The following is an 18,217-nucleotide window of genomic DNA, read 5'->3' as shown; positions in this document are numbered from 1 at the left end:
GAAAGACGCTCCTCACCGTTTTCTTTCCGCCGACTCACGGCCAGGCTACAGCGGCGGGATCCGCCGCTCTAGCCCTGGCCGTGGCTGACGCTGCTACGTTCGTGACGCCGCCCCGCGAATTTTAGGTAACGGCTGGCAGAATCTCTTGTTTCACTCCTTGTAGAGCCATGTGTGTGAATTCAAGTGACGTCGCATTGGGCAATTCTTGCGGGTGTCGTTTAAAGCTTTGCTTTCCAACCACCCTCACAGCGTGTATTGGAGTCACTTTTTTTTCTTGGCAACTTGCTGACGATGAGCATCAGCACTGGCGTCACAAACGGCAGTGATATGCGACGAGGAGACAACAGGGATTCCCGGGATGAGTATTTTATGCATCATTAGCATTAATAAAAAATGTGGGCATAGTATGCAGATATGAAGTTGCAATAAATCATTTGAGCAATACATTTCATAGTCCTACTTTATGTAAAGCGAGACGAGAACCGGTTACCGAGAAGGTCCATTTTTTCTTTCACTTTTCTTTCAAACTATGTGGACCTCTGGCGGATGGGACTATGAATACATATACTATGATGACTACAGTCCACTGCAGCCAACAATCAATCCAACAATCACTCATTCGCTTTACCAAAACAGCCAGATGGCCTTTTTTCAACATATTGACGACAATATAATAATAATAATAATAATAATCACTATCATTATCATCATGAGGGGTGCGAAAATATATTTGCCCTGGGCGCCGTCCTATCTAGTGTGGGATTCTACATTTCACACACTAGTGATTTCCCACCCCGCAGCCATCCGCGCTCAGCAAACATGCCTTGCGAGCGCCGGCTGCGGACGGGTCCGTTGTTTGCGGACGGGTCCGTTGTTTGCGGAGACAGACAGAGGCAGGAGGCGGCGAGGGCAAAACATCAATGGCAGCATTTATTGCGATGTGCAAATCAAATATACTGCATACAGACTAATCGTAGGCCATAACGGTAACACTGGGAGCGAGACATTAAACAACGCTTGAGATCGAGATGGTTCGACTCACCGATGGCATACCGGAGCAGCGGAGCGCGGCGGAGTGCGAGCGCGGTTGCAGTCTCCCAGCTCGTCCGGACGCGTCCCACTATGGCGCGTTCCCCAGGTCAGGACAAGCGCGCCGAAACGTCCGCGCGCTACCGGATCCCCAAGACAAGAGAGCGTCCTCTCGTCATACGACAACCCACCAGACCTCGTCTTTTGGTGGCGCTAGTATCGAGGAGGAACTGGTTCTCGGGTAAGGCAGAGGGGAAAAGGGTCAACGCCTCCACCAGGGCGACAACAAACCGTCCGGTCGCTGGCGCCCTCCCGTATCGTTCCCGTCGCGTGAGCAAGGCGCGTTGTGCGCCGGCCGCGATGGGAAGCTAGCCAGAAAGGGGTTCGCGTGAAAGCCGCGATCCCCACACTTAGTTACGCCACTGGGTAGCCCGCCCAGTATTGCATCCATCTTGCATTGAAAAATGGCTGGTGCAGAAGCTATACCAAACTGAAGTCTGAAAAGCCCGCGGTGCATGATAATGACACAGAGCCGGCGGGATGCTTCGTCTAGGGGCACTTGGTTGTGCGCATCCTTCAAATCCAAGATGCTGAAGCATTCTCCGCCATTTAGGCTTGCGAACATGCCCTTTACGACGGAGGGGGTAATGCTCCACCTCGCATGCTGGGTTAAGCGTGACCTTAGAGTCGCCACATATCCTTACGGTGCCGTCTTTTTTTCAATACGACTGCAATTGGCGTAGCCCATTGTGCGTGTTGCACGGGTGATAGGATACGAAGTGACACTAGCCGATAAATTTCACGAGAGACCTTATCGCAGAGGGCGTAAGGAAGTGATCTGGGCTTACAGAATTCCGGTGTCGCTGTCGACTTGAGTTTCAGGCTGGATGATGCCCCTTTGATTACGGCAAGGTCTGTTGAGAAAACGTCTTCATACTCGCCAAACAGCCGGTTCACCATATGGTCGCCTTACGTAATTCCTGTTGTCGGGTCCGGCGCAGTCAGGTGTGCAATCGTAACGCCCGCCTTGCCAAGCAGAGCAATGAGTTCGCGGCCGCAGAGGCTCGGTCCTGCACAGTCAAGAACGAATGGACAAGCTACCGACAAATCTCGATACCTCACTGGAAGTTCCAGTTCGCCCAACATCGGCAGCTGTCCGGCGTGACACAACTTCACTCGTGGTGGTTCCAGGCGCGGCCACTGTGCGTGGTGTCGATCGTACACTTGACGCCATGCGGCACACAATGGAGATGCCGTGTCCACTTCCAAAGACAAATCAACGTCTGCCCACCGAAATCTACGACGCATTGGTGGCTGCAAGCGGCTTTTCCTACCCGAAGTCTGCGTCCAAACGTCCGCGCTCACAAGACCACAAAGAAACGGAAAATTTTTCTTTCGACGTTAACTTTCATAAGTCATAAACAGTTAGAAATGTACAGGTTTAATCGAAGTCGTGGCCTAGCAGCTTGCGAACGTCAGCACGGCTTGGATTACACCTGTACATTTTTAACTCTTGCGGCCGCGATGATTCGCTTGGTAGGTTTTGGTCTTCCTCCTAGACCAAACCGCTCTCTCACTCGCTTCCGGCCTCCGTTTACGTCACGCAGAATGTCATGAAATGACGCGAGGGACAAAATGCGTTTCTGAGTTGGTAATTTCTTGGCAATTAAAGCATATTTCGCGGCCGAATAAGCGCTAAGAGCGCTTCGGGTACTTATGGTTCATTATAGCCTGTTCTTGTGCCCGCGCTGCGGCATCGGCACCGCGTAGACGAGCCCGTTCCTCTTCCTGGTCGGGGCTGCTGATCGCAACTTGCCTGCACCTCGGGAGTACGTATCGCGCGTGTCGTAACCATATCCAAGTGACGTGCGGCCAAGCCCAAACCACCGCCGCCCCTGCCGGCCGTTGTTGCTTCACGGAGCAGCTCGCTGCGCACGCGCTCTGCTGCGAGAGGCTCTCTTTCGCTTCTTCCTACATACTTCTAACTCCTCTGCAACCTGTTTTTTTTTTGTGCGTGTGCGTGTGCACGGAGTTGTGCCGGAGGAGTTTTCTGCGCACAGGGGAACGCCAGAGTTTCGCTGTGAAAAACTGCGAGAAGGGAGGGATTAGGGCATTGCAATGACATGCTGCATCGTAATTGTTACTGCTGGTGAGGCTTGAAAGCTACTTTGCAGGTGGCTTTGAACCAGCGATTGGGATTAATCAAGGAACGTTAATTTGAAATCTCTTTGGAACCGGAGATGAGCCAGGTTTCACATTGGAACTCTTTGCATCGATTGGCTGGCGAACTGTTATTGTTTTGCTTGTTTAGTTTCATTGTGCGCGACAACTGAGGTGAATTTGCCAGTACAGCAAGACGGCTGCAGACATCAGAGCCTGGACTTTATGTGCGCCTCCTTAAACACGCTGTGGATACGTTGGAGCATGTACATGCACCGGCCATGGCCTGATTGTGGCTATCAGGCCGCACTACAGCCGGCGCCGCATAATTTTTTGTCGTGGGAGCTGTGATCGGAGAGTGAACGCTAACGGAGTGAGGGCTGCACGTAAGCAACTGCCCCGGGACCCGGACCGGGCCGCCATTGTAAGGCACCAACATCGCTTCAGCGAACAGCGCCGCCCGTGGCGAACCACTCGTCAGTGGAATGCTGGTTGCGGTCAGTGCGGCGTACCTGTGCATGGCTTTCTGTCGTCATGCCGAGGTGCAACTTGCAAAGTGTAGATAATCACAAGGACATTTTCAGATTGGTAAATCTTCAAAGTGGAGGCAATCTTTGCGAGGCATGCCATACGCATGATTTTCGCCCATACTCAGTAATTGCAAATCGCCAACGATGCTTAAAGCGCCAAGTTGGAAGTCGAGCTGGAAGTGCAAGTCCGTTCTTTCGTGCAAACTTTTCGTGTAGTATTGTTGCCTGTGTGCAGTGTGGCGCATGCAGTAATATATTGAAACTAAATGCTCCTGCAAAGCCGGAGTGGGCAGCTGATCCAGTTATGCTTCGGAGCTCGCCTTTGGCAGTTGAAGAAACGGCGTCGTGCGCGAGCGAAAGACAAAGCTGGGGCTACTTTCTAAGCTATACCCCAAAACAAAAAGAATGAGGAACGACGCGACATAATTTCATTATTTACGGTAGAAACGTGGTTAATTTGACAGAAATATGTTTACAGCAGCCATCGGTAATTGCTTCCAGAATAAATACCGCATGATAGTAGATAGTTATAGCTCGCCGAGGAAAAGCAGTGCTTTATGCCTGTAATAAGACTTGGTTCCTGGCTAGTTGGTTAATGGTTTTTCGAAAAACAATTACTGTGTGACTGAAGGACGAGAGACAGGAGGGCGCCAAAAACGTACCCTCAGTTTCACAACTGAATAATGCGGTCGCGTTTTACCACAACCTGCCACAATTACGCTTGAATAAACAGAAATAGCGTCGCTTGCGCTGCACTGAAACCGATGTCGCAAGTTGTAGGGCCAAACAAGGTCCACAGCATCAGAAAATTGCAGAAACTTTGAGAATTGTCAATTGATGCGTAAACATTCTAATGCGGATTTTCTGTTTCACCAACCTCAGAGGCATTACATGCCTAAATCCAAACACCATGTTACGTCAGTGCGCGTGATCGGAACACGATGATTTCGTCAGTTTGTCCTCAGTTATTTTTTGTATCTTTTTAGACACCCATGAAAGCGCACGATTACGTAGAGCTTTGACTTATTAATTTTCAATATATTTTTATTTTCGTGCGTTTCCTGCAACGGACGATAGTTGGCAGATTTGGCTGTCACTATCCAAATTGGGTGACTTGTTCCGTTTTGTTATATTTTTGTTCTTGGTTTCTTGCAATGACTTACATTTACTCTTATAAGGATAAATGTATTGACAAGGCATTACGTGGTTTTCGTTGATGCACTCGGCAAAGAGTGCTTACGCATTAAAAAACACAGGCTGACGTTAACACTCTGCCACGTTTATTCCGCCTTGGCCGTCTGTCGGTGCCAGTGTTTATTGCATAGAGGTGGTAAAATGGGGAGAGGAGGACGAGGGCTTGTAGCTTGGTCTGTTGAGTGTTTGAATTACTTTAGGTCTCGCTAAAATGAGAGCTACAAACGTGGGAGTTACAGTTCAGCTTTCAGGCTCCCATGCTGTCACTCATGGAAACAGAAGGTACAAAGCGCACGGTTACAAAAAGAAATTGTAAGCTTCCACGACGTTTCCACGGCCACACGGCAATCGAACTCGTACGTAAGTGCCTTTCTCTTCAAAGCACACGTATCGAGGTATCCCATCATCAAGGCTAGTGTGGAAACCGGCCATTGAAACCAGTGAAAATAATTTCAACTTGTAGAAACGAATAGCAATGCTAATGATTTTATTCGCACTCAAATCAAATGAATCGATCCAGGCGTACAGCGCCGCAAAAAGCGCACATTTCAATAGCGAATTTTAGCTGACCGTTTTTCACTGTCCGATCCTCTCCGATAGTGTGCGGGAGCACCATTGCGCATGCGTAGCGCGCTTGGCCGTGAACGGCATTGGCTCCGGTTGCGCTGAGCGGGCCGCTGGTACCGGAGCGGACCGTCGAAAACGGTAAGCTGAGACTCTATCATTAGGCTCACAGCCAACCTTAAAAGCGCTCAACGAGTGTACGCAGTCGTTAGTGCACCAAAGAACTCAACATATCTGCCTAGACTTCGCTTGACCCCACATATCCACTCACAACACCAACTTAACATTAAAAGCCCCGAAGCAAACATGACGAAAATAACGGAAGGCTGCGTACTGCAATACACTCGTCCATTCCAGTAACGACGGGAGCGCCGAGTGGTGGCGCCACTCGACCAGCTGCACGGTCCGTATATAGATCGCTTTGTTAAACATAGCCACCTCTATAACCTTCGCAGAAGAAGCACGAGTTGATGACGCTGTCCCAGCGGCGCACGACGCTGCTGTCGTGGCTGGGCCTGGGCCTGATGGGCGTCCAGTTCGGCATCTTGGCCCGGCTCACATGGTGGGAGTACTCGTGGGACATCATGGAACCCGTGACATACTTCATCACTTACGGCACCACTATGGCAATGTACGCCTACTTCGTCGTCACCCGACAAGTGAGTAGTCCGCTGCGGCGCCTTTCGTTCCCACGCATCGGTGGGAATCAACGTAACGCGGCACATAGCTGTGTGGAAATGGGCTTGCCCATTGCATATGCATTGCTTGGCGTAGTTGCTGATTTTTCAAGACGGGATTGATCGAGCGGTGCACGATACTTCTTTCGAGGTCTCCGTTTCCCTGGGTAGGACTACACCATCTCTGAGCGCAGAGAACGCGATGCGGTTTCCCGTCGGTCGCTCTCCTGGCACCCTGGGCGTGATGCTCCTTTGGCCGGCGTGTAATATGAAAGCCAGCCGCAGGCTCTCTGAAAGCTCTCGATGCACAAACTAAGACCCTACGGCGCAGCCAGCCAGAAAGTTGAACCACCAACAGCAGCTCCAGCAGGTGACCACTTCCACGGCCGCTCACCTGCCTGGTCGCCCCGCTGAAATTGGGCGAACACGTCTCGGTGAAGTTGATAGTTGTGGCCGCTGTTTTCGGTGAAGGCGCCACCGTTTGTGGACGAGCTGGAGAAGCCGGTTGCGCTGTTGTCCGGAACTATCACCTGCTGTATTTTGAAGGGCGATAGTCTTTCTTAGCTACTTGAATACCGGAATTTCGGTCTGTCCCTGTGGGTATCCCTTGCTTCAACCGCCCGACCTAGTAAAAGAGAGTTGTTGAACGAGACATCTATTTAGGCAAAGCCATTTCTAAATATCTCAGTCCGGTGACAGTGTTCATACTTGTCAACATTGTTGAGCAAAAACAAAACATTACATATGTCTGGGGCAAAACATTGTAGTACACAACTGGTGTTTGTAATGTTCTTTTATGAACAATTACATAGATGCTTGATTTTTCTGATAGCGATTGAAACAGCGCATCTCCGAGTATAGTGGTGGCGCCGTCTGGAAGTGGTCGTGGGTGCGCATGTCCGTGTGTTTTCCAGGGTCACTGCCAGGTGTCGCCACTAGTATTTTCAGCGTTGCCATCTGCAGTCCGTATTTGCTTTCTCTGTTACTGTATTATGCGACAAAATAGTACTCAGTCGTGCAGTAGTGTATCCATTGCGAGTGAAGTGCACATAGCGCTGGAAAGGACGGCTCCAGATCACACGGTTTTCGACCTCTGAGGGACCATGGTAGTGGTCATCCAAGACACGAAAACATGCCCAGAAAACGTAAGGGAAACACCGAGGACGAAACCAGGGCAGACAAGCGCAGGCACGCCGACGCTCATGCAGCAGGGCCGACGGAAGACTATCGTCGTTCGGCGATATTCGCAGCGAAGCAAGTAGACAGCCCAAGCGCGAAGACATGAACGACGCCTTTCCAGGGCTCGCTGGATTGATTGGTGTGCTTCAATCGGTCCCTCAACAAACACAGCCTCGATATGGCGTACATTTCAGGCAAGGGAACGAGGCCGCAAGCCGCAGAACCCCTGGGGCAATGCTTACCTTGCATCGGGTCTCTCCTTGCAAGAATTTGCGGAGGAGGCAATGAAGGCTTTTTTCCCCAATTATGACACGCCTCCTCTGTCCTTTGGGGGACCTTCACCCCTTACCCCTGAGGCAGCCGACCCCTTACCATGGAAGAGGCAGCTGGTCTTGTTTCCCCCTTCACCATGGCGGAATTGTTGGCAGCTATCGACTCAGCAGGAACACATAAGGCACCGGGCCCCGATTGTATACAGTACGAAGTGTATAAGAACTGCACAGAGAAGTATCTCCAGGTCATACTGACCACTATAAACGAAGCTTGGGCCTCTGGATGCGTACCCACTTTCTGGAAGCACGCAGAAATCATAGGCGTCCCGAAAGCAGGAAAACCACCGGATAGGCTCAGTAATCTACGGCCGATTGCTCTGACGTGTACCTTATGCAAACTGGCTGAGCGTATGCTAGCATCAAGGCTCACATGGTGGCTTTAGGGCATGGGTTGGTACCATCCCTCTCAGATCGGCTTGCGGCCCCACATCGGCGCAGATGACTGCCTTGAAGCGTTCACTACTGCCGTACTTATAGGAGGACGCACTTGTCGTATTCCTTCTATTCTTGCCCTAGATGTGAAGAAAGCGTACAACAATGTGAGCCACCAAGCAATCCTACAGATACTGCGATGGCTTGGGTGCCCGGCGCCTGTGGTGTTCTTTATAGAGTCGTTTTTAACACACCGCACATTTTCAATTAGAGTCTCAGGACAGGCGGTTGGCTCCTTTTCAACATGCCGCGGGGTACCACGAGGCTCGGTCCTGGCACCCATACTGTTCAACCTTGCCCTTCTCCCGCTCGCTTGGACAGTAGGGGAATTGAAAGATCTAAAATGCGTCATCTATGCGCATGATATCACGCTCTGGTCGACACTTCCAGACATTGCGGATCAAGAAAACGCTCTTCAGAGTACTTTAAATACGGTTGACACGTGGTGCAAACGCGTGGGACTCATGCTATCCCGAGATAAGACCGTGTTATTTATCGTCGCCAATCGAAGGGCTCGACAAAAACTGCAAAACCGACCCATTTTACTAAATCTTGATGGCGAGCCAGTGACGAAAGTTACTTGTCACCGCATCCTTGGCCTGGACGTTGCGGCCTCCGGTTCGGCTACGCCATGGCTCCGGGAAGCTCGCCGGCGCGCCCTTCAACTGCTACATCTGATTCGCCGGATTTCCATGAAATCGGGAGGAGCTCGCACAGAGATGGCTCGGCTTCTCGTACGTGCAATCCTGCAGCCACGTATCACGTACCAGGCTCAGTTTCAGTACATGAAAAGGGCGGAATGGGATCGTCTAGAGGCCATCAATAGAGAAGCCATCAGGACTATTACCTGCCTTCCTCGCTTAACGTGCATCTCCACAGTACAGGAAGAAGCTGGCCTTAACACGATAGATGAGTTGGTTCACCAGCGGCGACAGGCACGATCTCTGAAAGCGCAGGTGTACACATCTGTGGCTGCTTTAAGGTGGTATATGGGCCTCCAGACTAACACGCCGCCAGATCCCTCTCCAGAACCCCCTCCTTGGACCCGAATATTAATTACTGACTGCAAGCCTCTGGGTCGGTCAAGCCGTGTTGCGCCGCAACTCTCATCCAGCGCTGGCCAAGATACGTTTTACGTCGACGCCAGTATTTCAGGAAGCCTTATTACCACAGCCGTCGTAAACCCAGCCTTGCAGTTTTGTCAAACCTGCCATTACTACGCCCCTCAGAGGCCCCCGTCAACACTTGCTGAGCTCAAAGCGATTTTTCACGCATTGACGACTATAGAGCTGCTGAGGCCAGACCAATCGCAACCTGTCAACATCTTTACAGATTCAATGCAAGCAGTCCGAGACCTCCGGAAAGTACTTCATCAAGTGCCGATATCCCAAACCAACCACGCGAAGGCTGCGGCCCTAAGTTTCAGAGTGAAGATTACTTGGGCCCAGAGGACATCGACCCCTGGACAGCAACAGGCGGATGCGGCGACTCGTATACCTCCAACGACGCATCCACAGCCCTTATTTCCAGTTGACATAATGTCAAAGTTGGCCACCGACAAAGAAGACCTTCGGCGCTCCACACGCGCACTTATTCCACCGTGTGGATCACACCTCCCTGGTGGGCTCACCCGCTGTGAGGAGGTGGCGCTACGAAGGATTCGCGTCGGGGCTGCTCTTACACCAGCGGTCACCCACACCTGGCCCCCGGATCGACGGGCTCCGTTTGGCCGGACATGTCCATTTTGCACCACGTCGGCATCGACCGCAGACATTCACCATCTTCTGTGGACTTGCCGTGGCCTCCAACGCTCCCGACAGCGAGTACTACATAGTGTGGGACTCAACCCAGGCCGGCCTCCCGACTACAGACGCTGGCTCTTTGGGCCGTATCACCGGAGCCTTTTAGACTTTTTCAGTGAAAACTTCCTGTTCACGTACATTTAAACACACTCGCCTCCACCGTTTTATGCTGCAGAGCGAACTTTCGCAATAAAAAAAAGTAGATACGCGGCCAATTTTTTCACTGCCAAACGCATCGCCCACTTCACAATGGGAGTGATGGGGACGTCTGTTTCGGGCACACTCCGCAAGGTGGGGCCTCAAGCAAACCGCAGTCACCCGACCATCCGGAATTTCGGGAGCGGCTTGTGCCTGGTTGCCAAGTCAACCGATGCTTGATACCGCTGAAGTAGTGGCGCTCTGGCCAGCGATAGAAAATTGAGCGCCGTGGTGGAGCCCGTTATGACTATGTTGCCGCTTTCCATCATGCTCACTCCAAGAGTAACCGGTCACGTGACCAAAGCACTGGGAAGGCAAGCAATTGGGGGAGAGCGTCAGGAGTTGAGGAAAGGCTGTGGTCTGCCGCTCGGGTAATGCGTTTGGCACTGAAAAAATTGACTGACCATTACGATACCCCCAAACGCGAAATTTGAGCGCAGCGGCGACGGCGCATCGCTGCTTCCCGGCGACGGCGCATCGCTGCTGTGTCTCAGGAAGTAATCGCGTCATCAGCGACCGCATGACGGCGAACGCTATTTTGGCGTTCTCTCAGCGCGTCGCTGCCACCGAGCATGTCTCGCACGGCCTCGGCATACCGCCGTCCTCCTCACGCTTTCGCCTTACTTTCCTCCTCCCCTTTCCTGCTCGCTCTATCTCGTCTATCTCCGGTGTCGTCTTCATTCGCTCGGTTACACCGAGGCCGACGGCTACGCGAAACAACAGGAGAGGGCGCTTAAGAGCAGCGCTCTAAAAATGCAGGGGGCGATACTGAATCAAGTGTATGGAAGAATGCGCATCGTTAGCATTCGTACGTGCGCGGCCCCTCAAACGCCTGTCGTGCGGGTATGGAATGTAATAGTCATTGTTACTTAGGCCTTTTTCTGTGTGCGCTTTTATGGTAGTAAGTTTCGGTCATGCGGCGCTGTAGCGCGCAACTGGTGTGTGCCTCCTTGCGACTCGAACGCTAAAATTGACCCGGGAGTGCGGCAGCTAGCTCTCCCAGAACGGTAGCGCCGCGGCGGCCGCTGAGAGAACTGGATCCAGGACGCCGTTTTCGTGTCACGTAGCACGCCGCAGCTTGAGTGCCCTTGATCGAAAGGCCGTGCCAATTCCATCGCACGTTCCTTGATTAGGAGTGCACCAAGTCTAGGCAGCGGTCACGTTTGATCCTGTGCAATCGGCAGTGGTACATTGGTACTCCCGTTTACCCGTAAGACGTGGCTTCCATTCCCACCAGTGGCGACCCGCCGCGGTGGCCCCTAAAGGCCTTGTGCCGCCGATCCCATGGACCAGGCCGTTTTTCATGTGCAGGCGACAAACGAAAGCTCACGTCAAAGTCCCCCAGGATTCGGTGAAGATTATTCCTCCACAACGGCGCACATAGCCCAGGTCTCTAAAAACACGAAAGAAAAGTGGATTGCACCAGTGACTCTGCTGCAATATCTTTTGTGGCTGTTACGTTTCCTTTTTCCGCTGGTTCGGGTGACAGGAAGTCCGGGCGGGATGTCCGCGTTTACCCAGCCCAAAAAAGAGTGGCGTACGTGTTAAAGAACTCTGGTCTGTATGAGGTTTTCCAGCAGCTTCTTCGCGCAAGCTTGTAAGTGCGCTGTTGGGCCGCATATTCAGAGTACTTCTCACAGGCCGTTGCAATCTTACCGTGCTTCAAACAGAGGTGCAGGAAGCATCTTCCACGGGAGTTGGGGTCTTGCAAATGATGTCGCTAAAAGAGCGAAAGATGTCGGGCAGCGGCGCTGCACAGTTGCCGATGTAGAGTGTCCGAACTATGCCTGGTGTTGTTCGCAGGACTACGTGCTTCCGGAGGTTCGCGACCGGCAATTTCTGCTCGCCTTCTACAAGTTCGCCCGGCGCCAGGGCATGGACGTGTCCCGCTACAATGAGCTGCGCAACCAGCTGGAGGAGATCGAAGAGGAGCTGCGCCGCCTCAGGGACCCGCTGCAGAAGCACCTGCCCGTGCGCGAGCTCGGCACCCCCGTCAAGAGCGACGACAGCAGCTAGTCTAGCTTCTCTTCCTCTCTGGCTCCTCCACACGCGTCTCCGCAGCGCCAGCTGCCTTCAGTGGCACTGCTGTTCCGCAGAGTTTGCGGTCTTTCCGAGTCTTGAACTGAAGGTTGTCATTGCCACTTTGTGGACACGCTCACTTCGCGCCCCTCGGACGCTCTGCAGGCTTTCGAGTTTGGCAAAGTCCCTTGCAGGGTGGGTGACGAAATGGTGCCTCCTCGGGGACGCTGAGGGCGTGCGATCGCACTCCTTCGAAGTTTGGGGGGGATTTCGCGGATCCTGCGGTATGCAGTGGGCACCGCTGATTGTAAGAGCTCGGGGACGTATCCCGCGTGCGTTTGGTGCCTCCGGGGAGACACAGCCGGTTAAAGTTACTCGCGATAAGAATCGCTTTCCAGCTTTAGGGCTTTCGGTTTCGAAATGGGCGAGTTTGTTGGCACCGAGAGAACTATTTCACGAAAGATGAGTCTTTTTCTTGAGCCGCACTACGGGCGCTGCGCTAGCATGAAAACGTCGCTTAGACGGAGGCTGGCTAGCCACTGCGTTGCTTGGACGAGGCTGTAGTTCCTCTAACTCTTTCGCGTACTTATCTCATCAGAGAGCCTTTTTGTAAAGGCGCGTTCATAAGAGTGGCCGCGTCAAAGCGGGTGCTGGGAACCGTGCTGCATGCAGACTAATCGTTTCCAGTCTACATCGCAACCAGAAAAGCTTCGCTTGGGGCAATTGATACACTGAGAGGAGCTTCAAATTCAATAGCTTGTCGTTTCGTGGTACTTATGAGATTTTTTTTTGCATTGTCCCATAAACTGTTGACTGTGAACGTGCTGCTTCTGCGGTGGGTCGTCCAGATACAAAGGCGGAGACAGCGCACACTTTCGAAAGAGGTGAGCGCACAGCCCAAGCGCTGACTGATCGTTTAAATGCGAGTTGCAATAATAAACGCCACAGTGACATGGAAAGGCATTAACTGTTAGCGTGCCTTCAGTGACGATTACGCAGAAATCGCGTTCTTGGAGGCGGGCAGGGCAATGCAGAAGCGGCGATATAAATTCGGCAACGAAACAGTGGTTGTGCAGTATGGGTAATCTTCGTTTCTTTTATTATCGCAACTTGCATTCAACCGATGAGTGGGAAGTCAGCGCTTCTGGTACGTGTCCTTCGTCAAAAATTCGCGCGGTTCACACTTGCGCATCTAGCCACCAGCTGTCCCACCATGGGTCGTCTAGTCTTTACGTCGGTCCACCACCCGCTTACTGCCTTGGGAGAACGTTGCGGCTGTGCGAAGAGATTTTTATCGCGTTGTTATTGTAAGAGATTCAAGCGATCAGTGAAGGGTTTTTGTGGAGAACGGTCAGGGGTTTCACGAGTAAGCTGCTATATTTTTCATGTGGAACTGTCACAAAAAACAAATGTCTGGTTGATCGTGGCCCGCGGAGTTTCTGCTTTGGAGATTAGTTTATTTGTTTTACGAACATTATCACTTCATTGCTACGAATTTCTGAAACCTGTAAAAACTGAATACATTCAACGCGTAATTAATTATTTGAAGCAGAATTCTATTTATTTTTAAAACTACAACGAATGTTTTTACCACCTATAGAAAAATTACGCCCGAGAAGCCGTAGGTCGAAAGGGATCTGTTTGAAAATTCGGTTTTACAATAAACTGTTGCGGAAACGTTCCCATCTTTTGTAAGTTTGATACGCAACAGGTAAAACTGTGATAAAATATGCCCCAAATAACTTGGTCTAATCACGCCTTGTGGAAATTTCGCGGTACTCTGGGCGTTGAACCCAGGTTTTTAACACCAACTTCTTGTTTCGAAGAGTGTTCCTCCCGCTGTCGCAGATTTTTTTTTTGGGAGGGGGGGGGAGGGGGGTTGGTTAAGGGGGGAAGGAGGGTGCCTTGCGGGCTTCTTCCTGGCCGCATCAGCTTTCAACAACTTCTGTGCGAACAGTTTTGACAAAGCCTGGCTCGTCTGGCAGTGCTTTGTAAACCGAAGAATGCTTATACAATTAATCCAGGGTTGCACCCCCTATCCTATAGTTTTTGGGGCTGTGCCGTCTGGTAGGCCTACTAAACAAGGTATGTCTTCACGCCGGTTTTGCCGGACGTCCAGCGCTAGCGGAATACACGGATATCGGGTGTATACTCTCTGTAACCGGAATGACCTTTTAGGTTCACGTGTGTTTTCTTTACCTACAGTGGGACCCTCTCACTGTGCCCGTACTTATTTTTTGTGCGTTTACGCCCTGTTTTGTTGGCCCCGACGTTGTAACACCTGTGGACTGCCATATCTATGACATTGCAAGAGGCCTGTCGGAGTTGTTTGTGGGTTGGTCCCTTTTTGCCTCGTTTTCCTTCGTACGACTGGAGTGTTCCTGTTTGGGGGTGTTCACTGCTGCTTATATTCAGTGAAAGCGTAAGGGGCGCCACCTGAGCTCTTGTGCTTTTTTCGCTTGTAGAGAATCACTTGGGTGCTAAAGGCAACAGGCCGAGCCGTGGCCGGGAGGTACACCGGGAAGGGGTTTTGCAGCATGCCAGGTGAGCAGGGGCGCTGTTTAGGTTCATGCCGCTGCAATGGCTCACGGCGACCGCAGAGTTGATGATGTGTGGCTCCCAGGCGGAAAGGGATACAGTCTTTCTAGCTGAGGTTTGCTCACAGTCGCACCTCTTCATTCACTCTGCTACTAATCAATTATTCGAATGCACCGTTACAGCGAGTCATGGCTGTTTCCTCCGCGTGTATCATCTTTTGCCACGCACGGTGGAACTGCTGTACGCGAAAACACTGCAAAAAGCGCCACTTTATACTCGCCCCTTCGCGCACTCATAGGCGAAGGACGAACAACTTTTACAAGCATCCGCGGAAGGTGTTGCAACTACTGTTCACATGTGCCAAAACCTGTCCGCTTGTATCCTGCCTAGGAAACACTATTTTTCCCCCATTGTTTTGTGAGTAGGCCCGTGTGGGTTTTGAGCGGGCAAGTCGTGCCACCTGCTTCGAACGTTGACAGCGCCTCTACGAATCCACATCACGCACAGCTTGTGAAGTGCCGTTGTTCTTAATTGAGCCGCGGGTATGGGGACGATGCTCGGATCAATCTAGTCACTCTCTTCACCTCACTAACAGGACTGGAGGTTACTCTTCTGATCGCCTGCCGCGTTCTTGTCCAGTTACGACCACGAACGCTGCAGACTCAGTCAACACCCTAACGAGCATGATGATCTGCGTGCAACCAGGTCTGTTTTAATTGCTGCTTAAAATAATCTGTTCGCTGGCACCATGAGTAAAGGGAGCTGAAAAAACATTGCTCTACGCTGGAAAGAATTTGCGTTCTCTGGCGTATTGTTTTGTCCGCGGGTTTCAAGACTATTTACATGTTCGTCGCTTAGACAAGCAACAAGAACAAGTATGCATGAAAAAGCGGTTTGGTGGGACCGAAACTATTTATATGTTCGTTGCTGAAAGAAACAACAAAATTGTATGCAAAAAACATCTTTGCTTTGTGACCGGCATTTTCGTTCGCTGTTTGCGACGTGTCTTTTGGGCGTTCGAACTTTGTAAGCTTTTGTTTGTTGTGTCTATCGATGACTGTTATTTTTTTGGCAGGCGCTGCCGAGAGCTGTTGCCGTGGCTGTGTACTTAAGGCCAATGCGAGAAAAGCTCCCAGATTACTTACATACTTGCCTTTCGCCCACGATTACCGCGACAGGGGTTTCACCCGAACACAGTTTAACTTTTTGAACGTATACTTTTCTTTGTCATATGCCAACTCAGTGCTCTTTTGCCCGAACTTCATTCTATGCTGCTCTTCCGACCCTTTTCCTGAGACACTACATATACGCACGCATATAGAGGCTGAATTTGCCGCTTGTTGAAAACGAGAGCACAAGTAAACTTAGCTGCTCTCGCGAAGGTCCAGTTATAAAGGGTATAATGAAAGTTTTTGTAGACGACGCAAGTCTCCCATAGCAGCGCAAATGAGGCGCTGAGCTTGGTAAGGGGACGTGTTAGTTTTTACATTTCATGTAAATAGCATACACTGCAGTGCGCTCTCCACAAGTTACGAGGCCGATCTATCAATCTATACATTCTTCCCGTTACGTATACAAAGTATAGGCGTAGCGCTTACGCCAGGTTGGCTCCGTTTCCTTGCTTAACACGGGTCACCGATGGGCACGCTTTTTCACCTGGTGGGCATTGGCAGCATTTCGCATCTGAAAATGTGCCGTTCTTTCTGTTATGCCTTATTCTGTGGCGAGGGCGTTATACGACGCCTATTGCTTTACGCGCCGCCTCTTTCTGGTAGTTAGCATTCTGCTGTGTGCGGGCAGCTCGCTCCGCGCGGCTTTGGCCGTCGCCATTGTTTCCGTTTCGTGAGTTGCGTTCTGCAATCGCGTGTGCGTTTTACACTGTTGGTGCTCTGTACACGCGCGCAGAGTTGAGATGCGACTGTGTTAAGTTTGACTGCTTTTTGAGCCCTGTTAAGCACTTGTTGTTCGGCATGCGAGGAAGAAATACAAAGAGCTTATACCCCATACTTTCTCTCCTTCGAGACTTGTAGCAGCCTTTATTCCGCATTGCAGAATACCTTGTTGCGGTGAATCTTCCCCTCTCCTGTCCGGCTTTTTTTTTTTTCAGAGAAAGAAAAATAAAAAGAGGATTATTGACTACCCACGCGAGTCTCAGTGCCTGAACGCAGGGTTTACATGTTGCTGTAATGACATCGCTCGACAGCAGCGTTGCACTCTGTGCAGGAGCAAAGGCACAGCGCATTGTCCCTGTTCATCCTGTGCTATTTGTTTACATCGTCAATGTAAGTCACGCTTGCCGTTCTTGGCTTCGTAAGGTCGTATGCATGTAGGTGAACCTGCGCACACTCTACACTGTGCCCGCGGTCGCAACGCATGCGGCGTCAGCAACATTGAAGGCGGTGCCAATTAGTAGTCGCTTTAAACGGTAAGATAGTCGACACCTCTTTGTTTACAGCCTGTCTTGGGGTATTTAAAAGCCTTGCTTGGGGTGGGTTGGGGCATGGCTATATCGGGAATTCCCGAGTCACCTGAGATTTCCCCCAGCACTGGGCACCTTGAGTAAACTTGGTGACGGTATTGGCGACACCGCGGAACCCGAGCCCCCATACTCATGCCGTAACTACCGTGGCTAGGAGTTTTAATGTGAAGGGCACTAGCCACAAACGGTGGCTGTCAAGCTCCGGCGGATGGGCTCTCTGTCTGTTTACCAGTCAGGGAGCTCGGGGACCTCTTGGCATCAGGGTAAAACCAGCGAAGGAAGTACCCCCGTTCCCTGCTTTTTATCGCATGTTTTTTTTTCTTTATTCCCCTCAATTAAATGATCGGCCCCCCAAAAGGGGCCGCGCCGAAATACTAGCTACAGGTAAATCGAAAAATTGCCACAAGTTTCTCTTTATTCACTCTGTAGAAACCACTACTGTTGAAAAGAAGTCTGTCATTCTGTTGGCGAAATGCATCGAGTCTGTTGTTGGATCAGACTATAATGCTAAGAAACTCGCATTAGGTGATGTACTGGTCGAAGTAAGAACGAAAAATCAGAACCTACTGAGACACACCACGTTGGCTGACTTGACTGTCCCTGTGACACCACGCCGGACCATCAACTCCTCGCTAGGAGTCATATCAGAAAAATGTAGAGTCTGAGACAGAGGCGGATCTTCTTGAGGTGCTCCAACCTCAAGGAGTAACTGCAGTGAAACGACTTGCAATCCGGAGAGGGGATCAAGAAAGTCCGACAAAGCACATAATCCTAATGTTTGATCGCACAACGTCACCAGAAAAGGTCAAAGTGGGTTATCTTAGCCGCAATGTACGGCCGTGTGTACCAAATCCGAGGCGCTCCTTTAAGTGCCAACGATACGGCCATGGAACTCTATCATGCAGAAGAAAGTTCGTATGTGCCGGATGTGCCGACGCTCATCACTCCTCAGAAGACTGTGAAAACACCACACTGAAGTGCTCGATTGCAGGGGACCGCACGCTGCTTATTCGCGTGCATGCATTTACAACATTCAAGGCGGAAAAGTGCATCACCCATATTACAGTGAATGGAAACATCACCT

At 51.2% G+C, this 18,217-nt stretch overlaps 1 protein-coding gene across 1 annotated transcript in view; it reads left to right on the top strand.

The window, feature by feature from the left end:
• The window catches only part of LOC144169643 (calcium uniporter protein, mitochondrial-like), a 60,848-nt gene extending 46,875 nt beyond the window's left edge, over positions 1-13,973 (top strand). Inside the window, exons 6-7 of the mRNA XM_077698945.1 lie at positions 5,933-6,136; positions 11,901-13,973. Coding sequence (XP_077555071.1) covers positions 5,933-6,136; positions 11,901-12,113 — 417 coding nt within the window. The 3' untranslated portion in view covers positions 12,114-13,973. The remainder of the gene's footprint in view (positions 1-5,932; positions 6,137-11,900) is intronic.
• The last annotated feature ends 4,244 nt before the right edge of the window (positions 13,974-18,217 follow it).

The sequence above is a fragment of the Haemaphysalis longicornis genome, unplaced genomic scaffold (assembly GCF_048455015.1).
Source record: "Haemaphysalis longicornis isolate Haplotype H1 unplaced genomic scaffold, Haemaphysalis longicornis Haplotype H1 scaffold_1, whole genome shotgun sequence".
Classification (NCBI taxonomy): domain Eukaryota; kingdom Metazoa; phylum Arthropoda; class Arachnida; order Ixodida; family Ixodidae; genus Haemaphysalis; species Haemaphysalis longicornis.
Note: the sequence above shows the minus strand (reverse complement) of the source record. Positions and strands in the feature narration are given on the sequence as shown.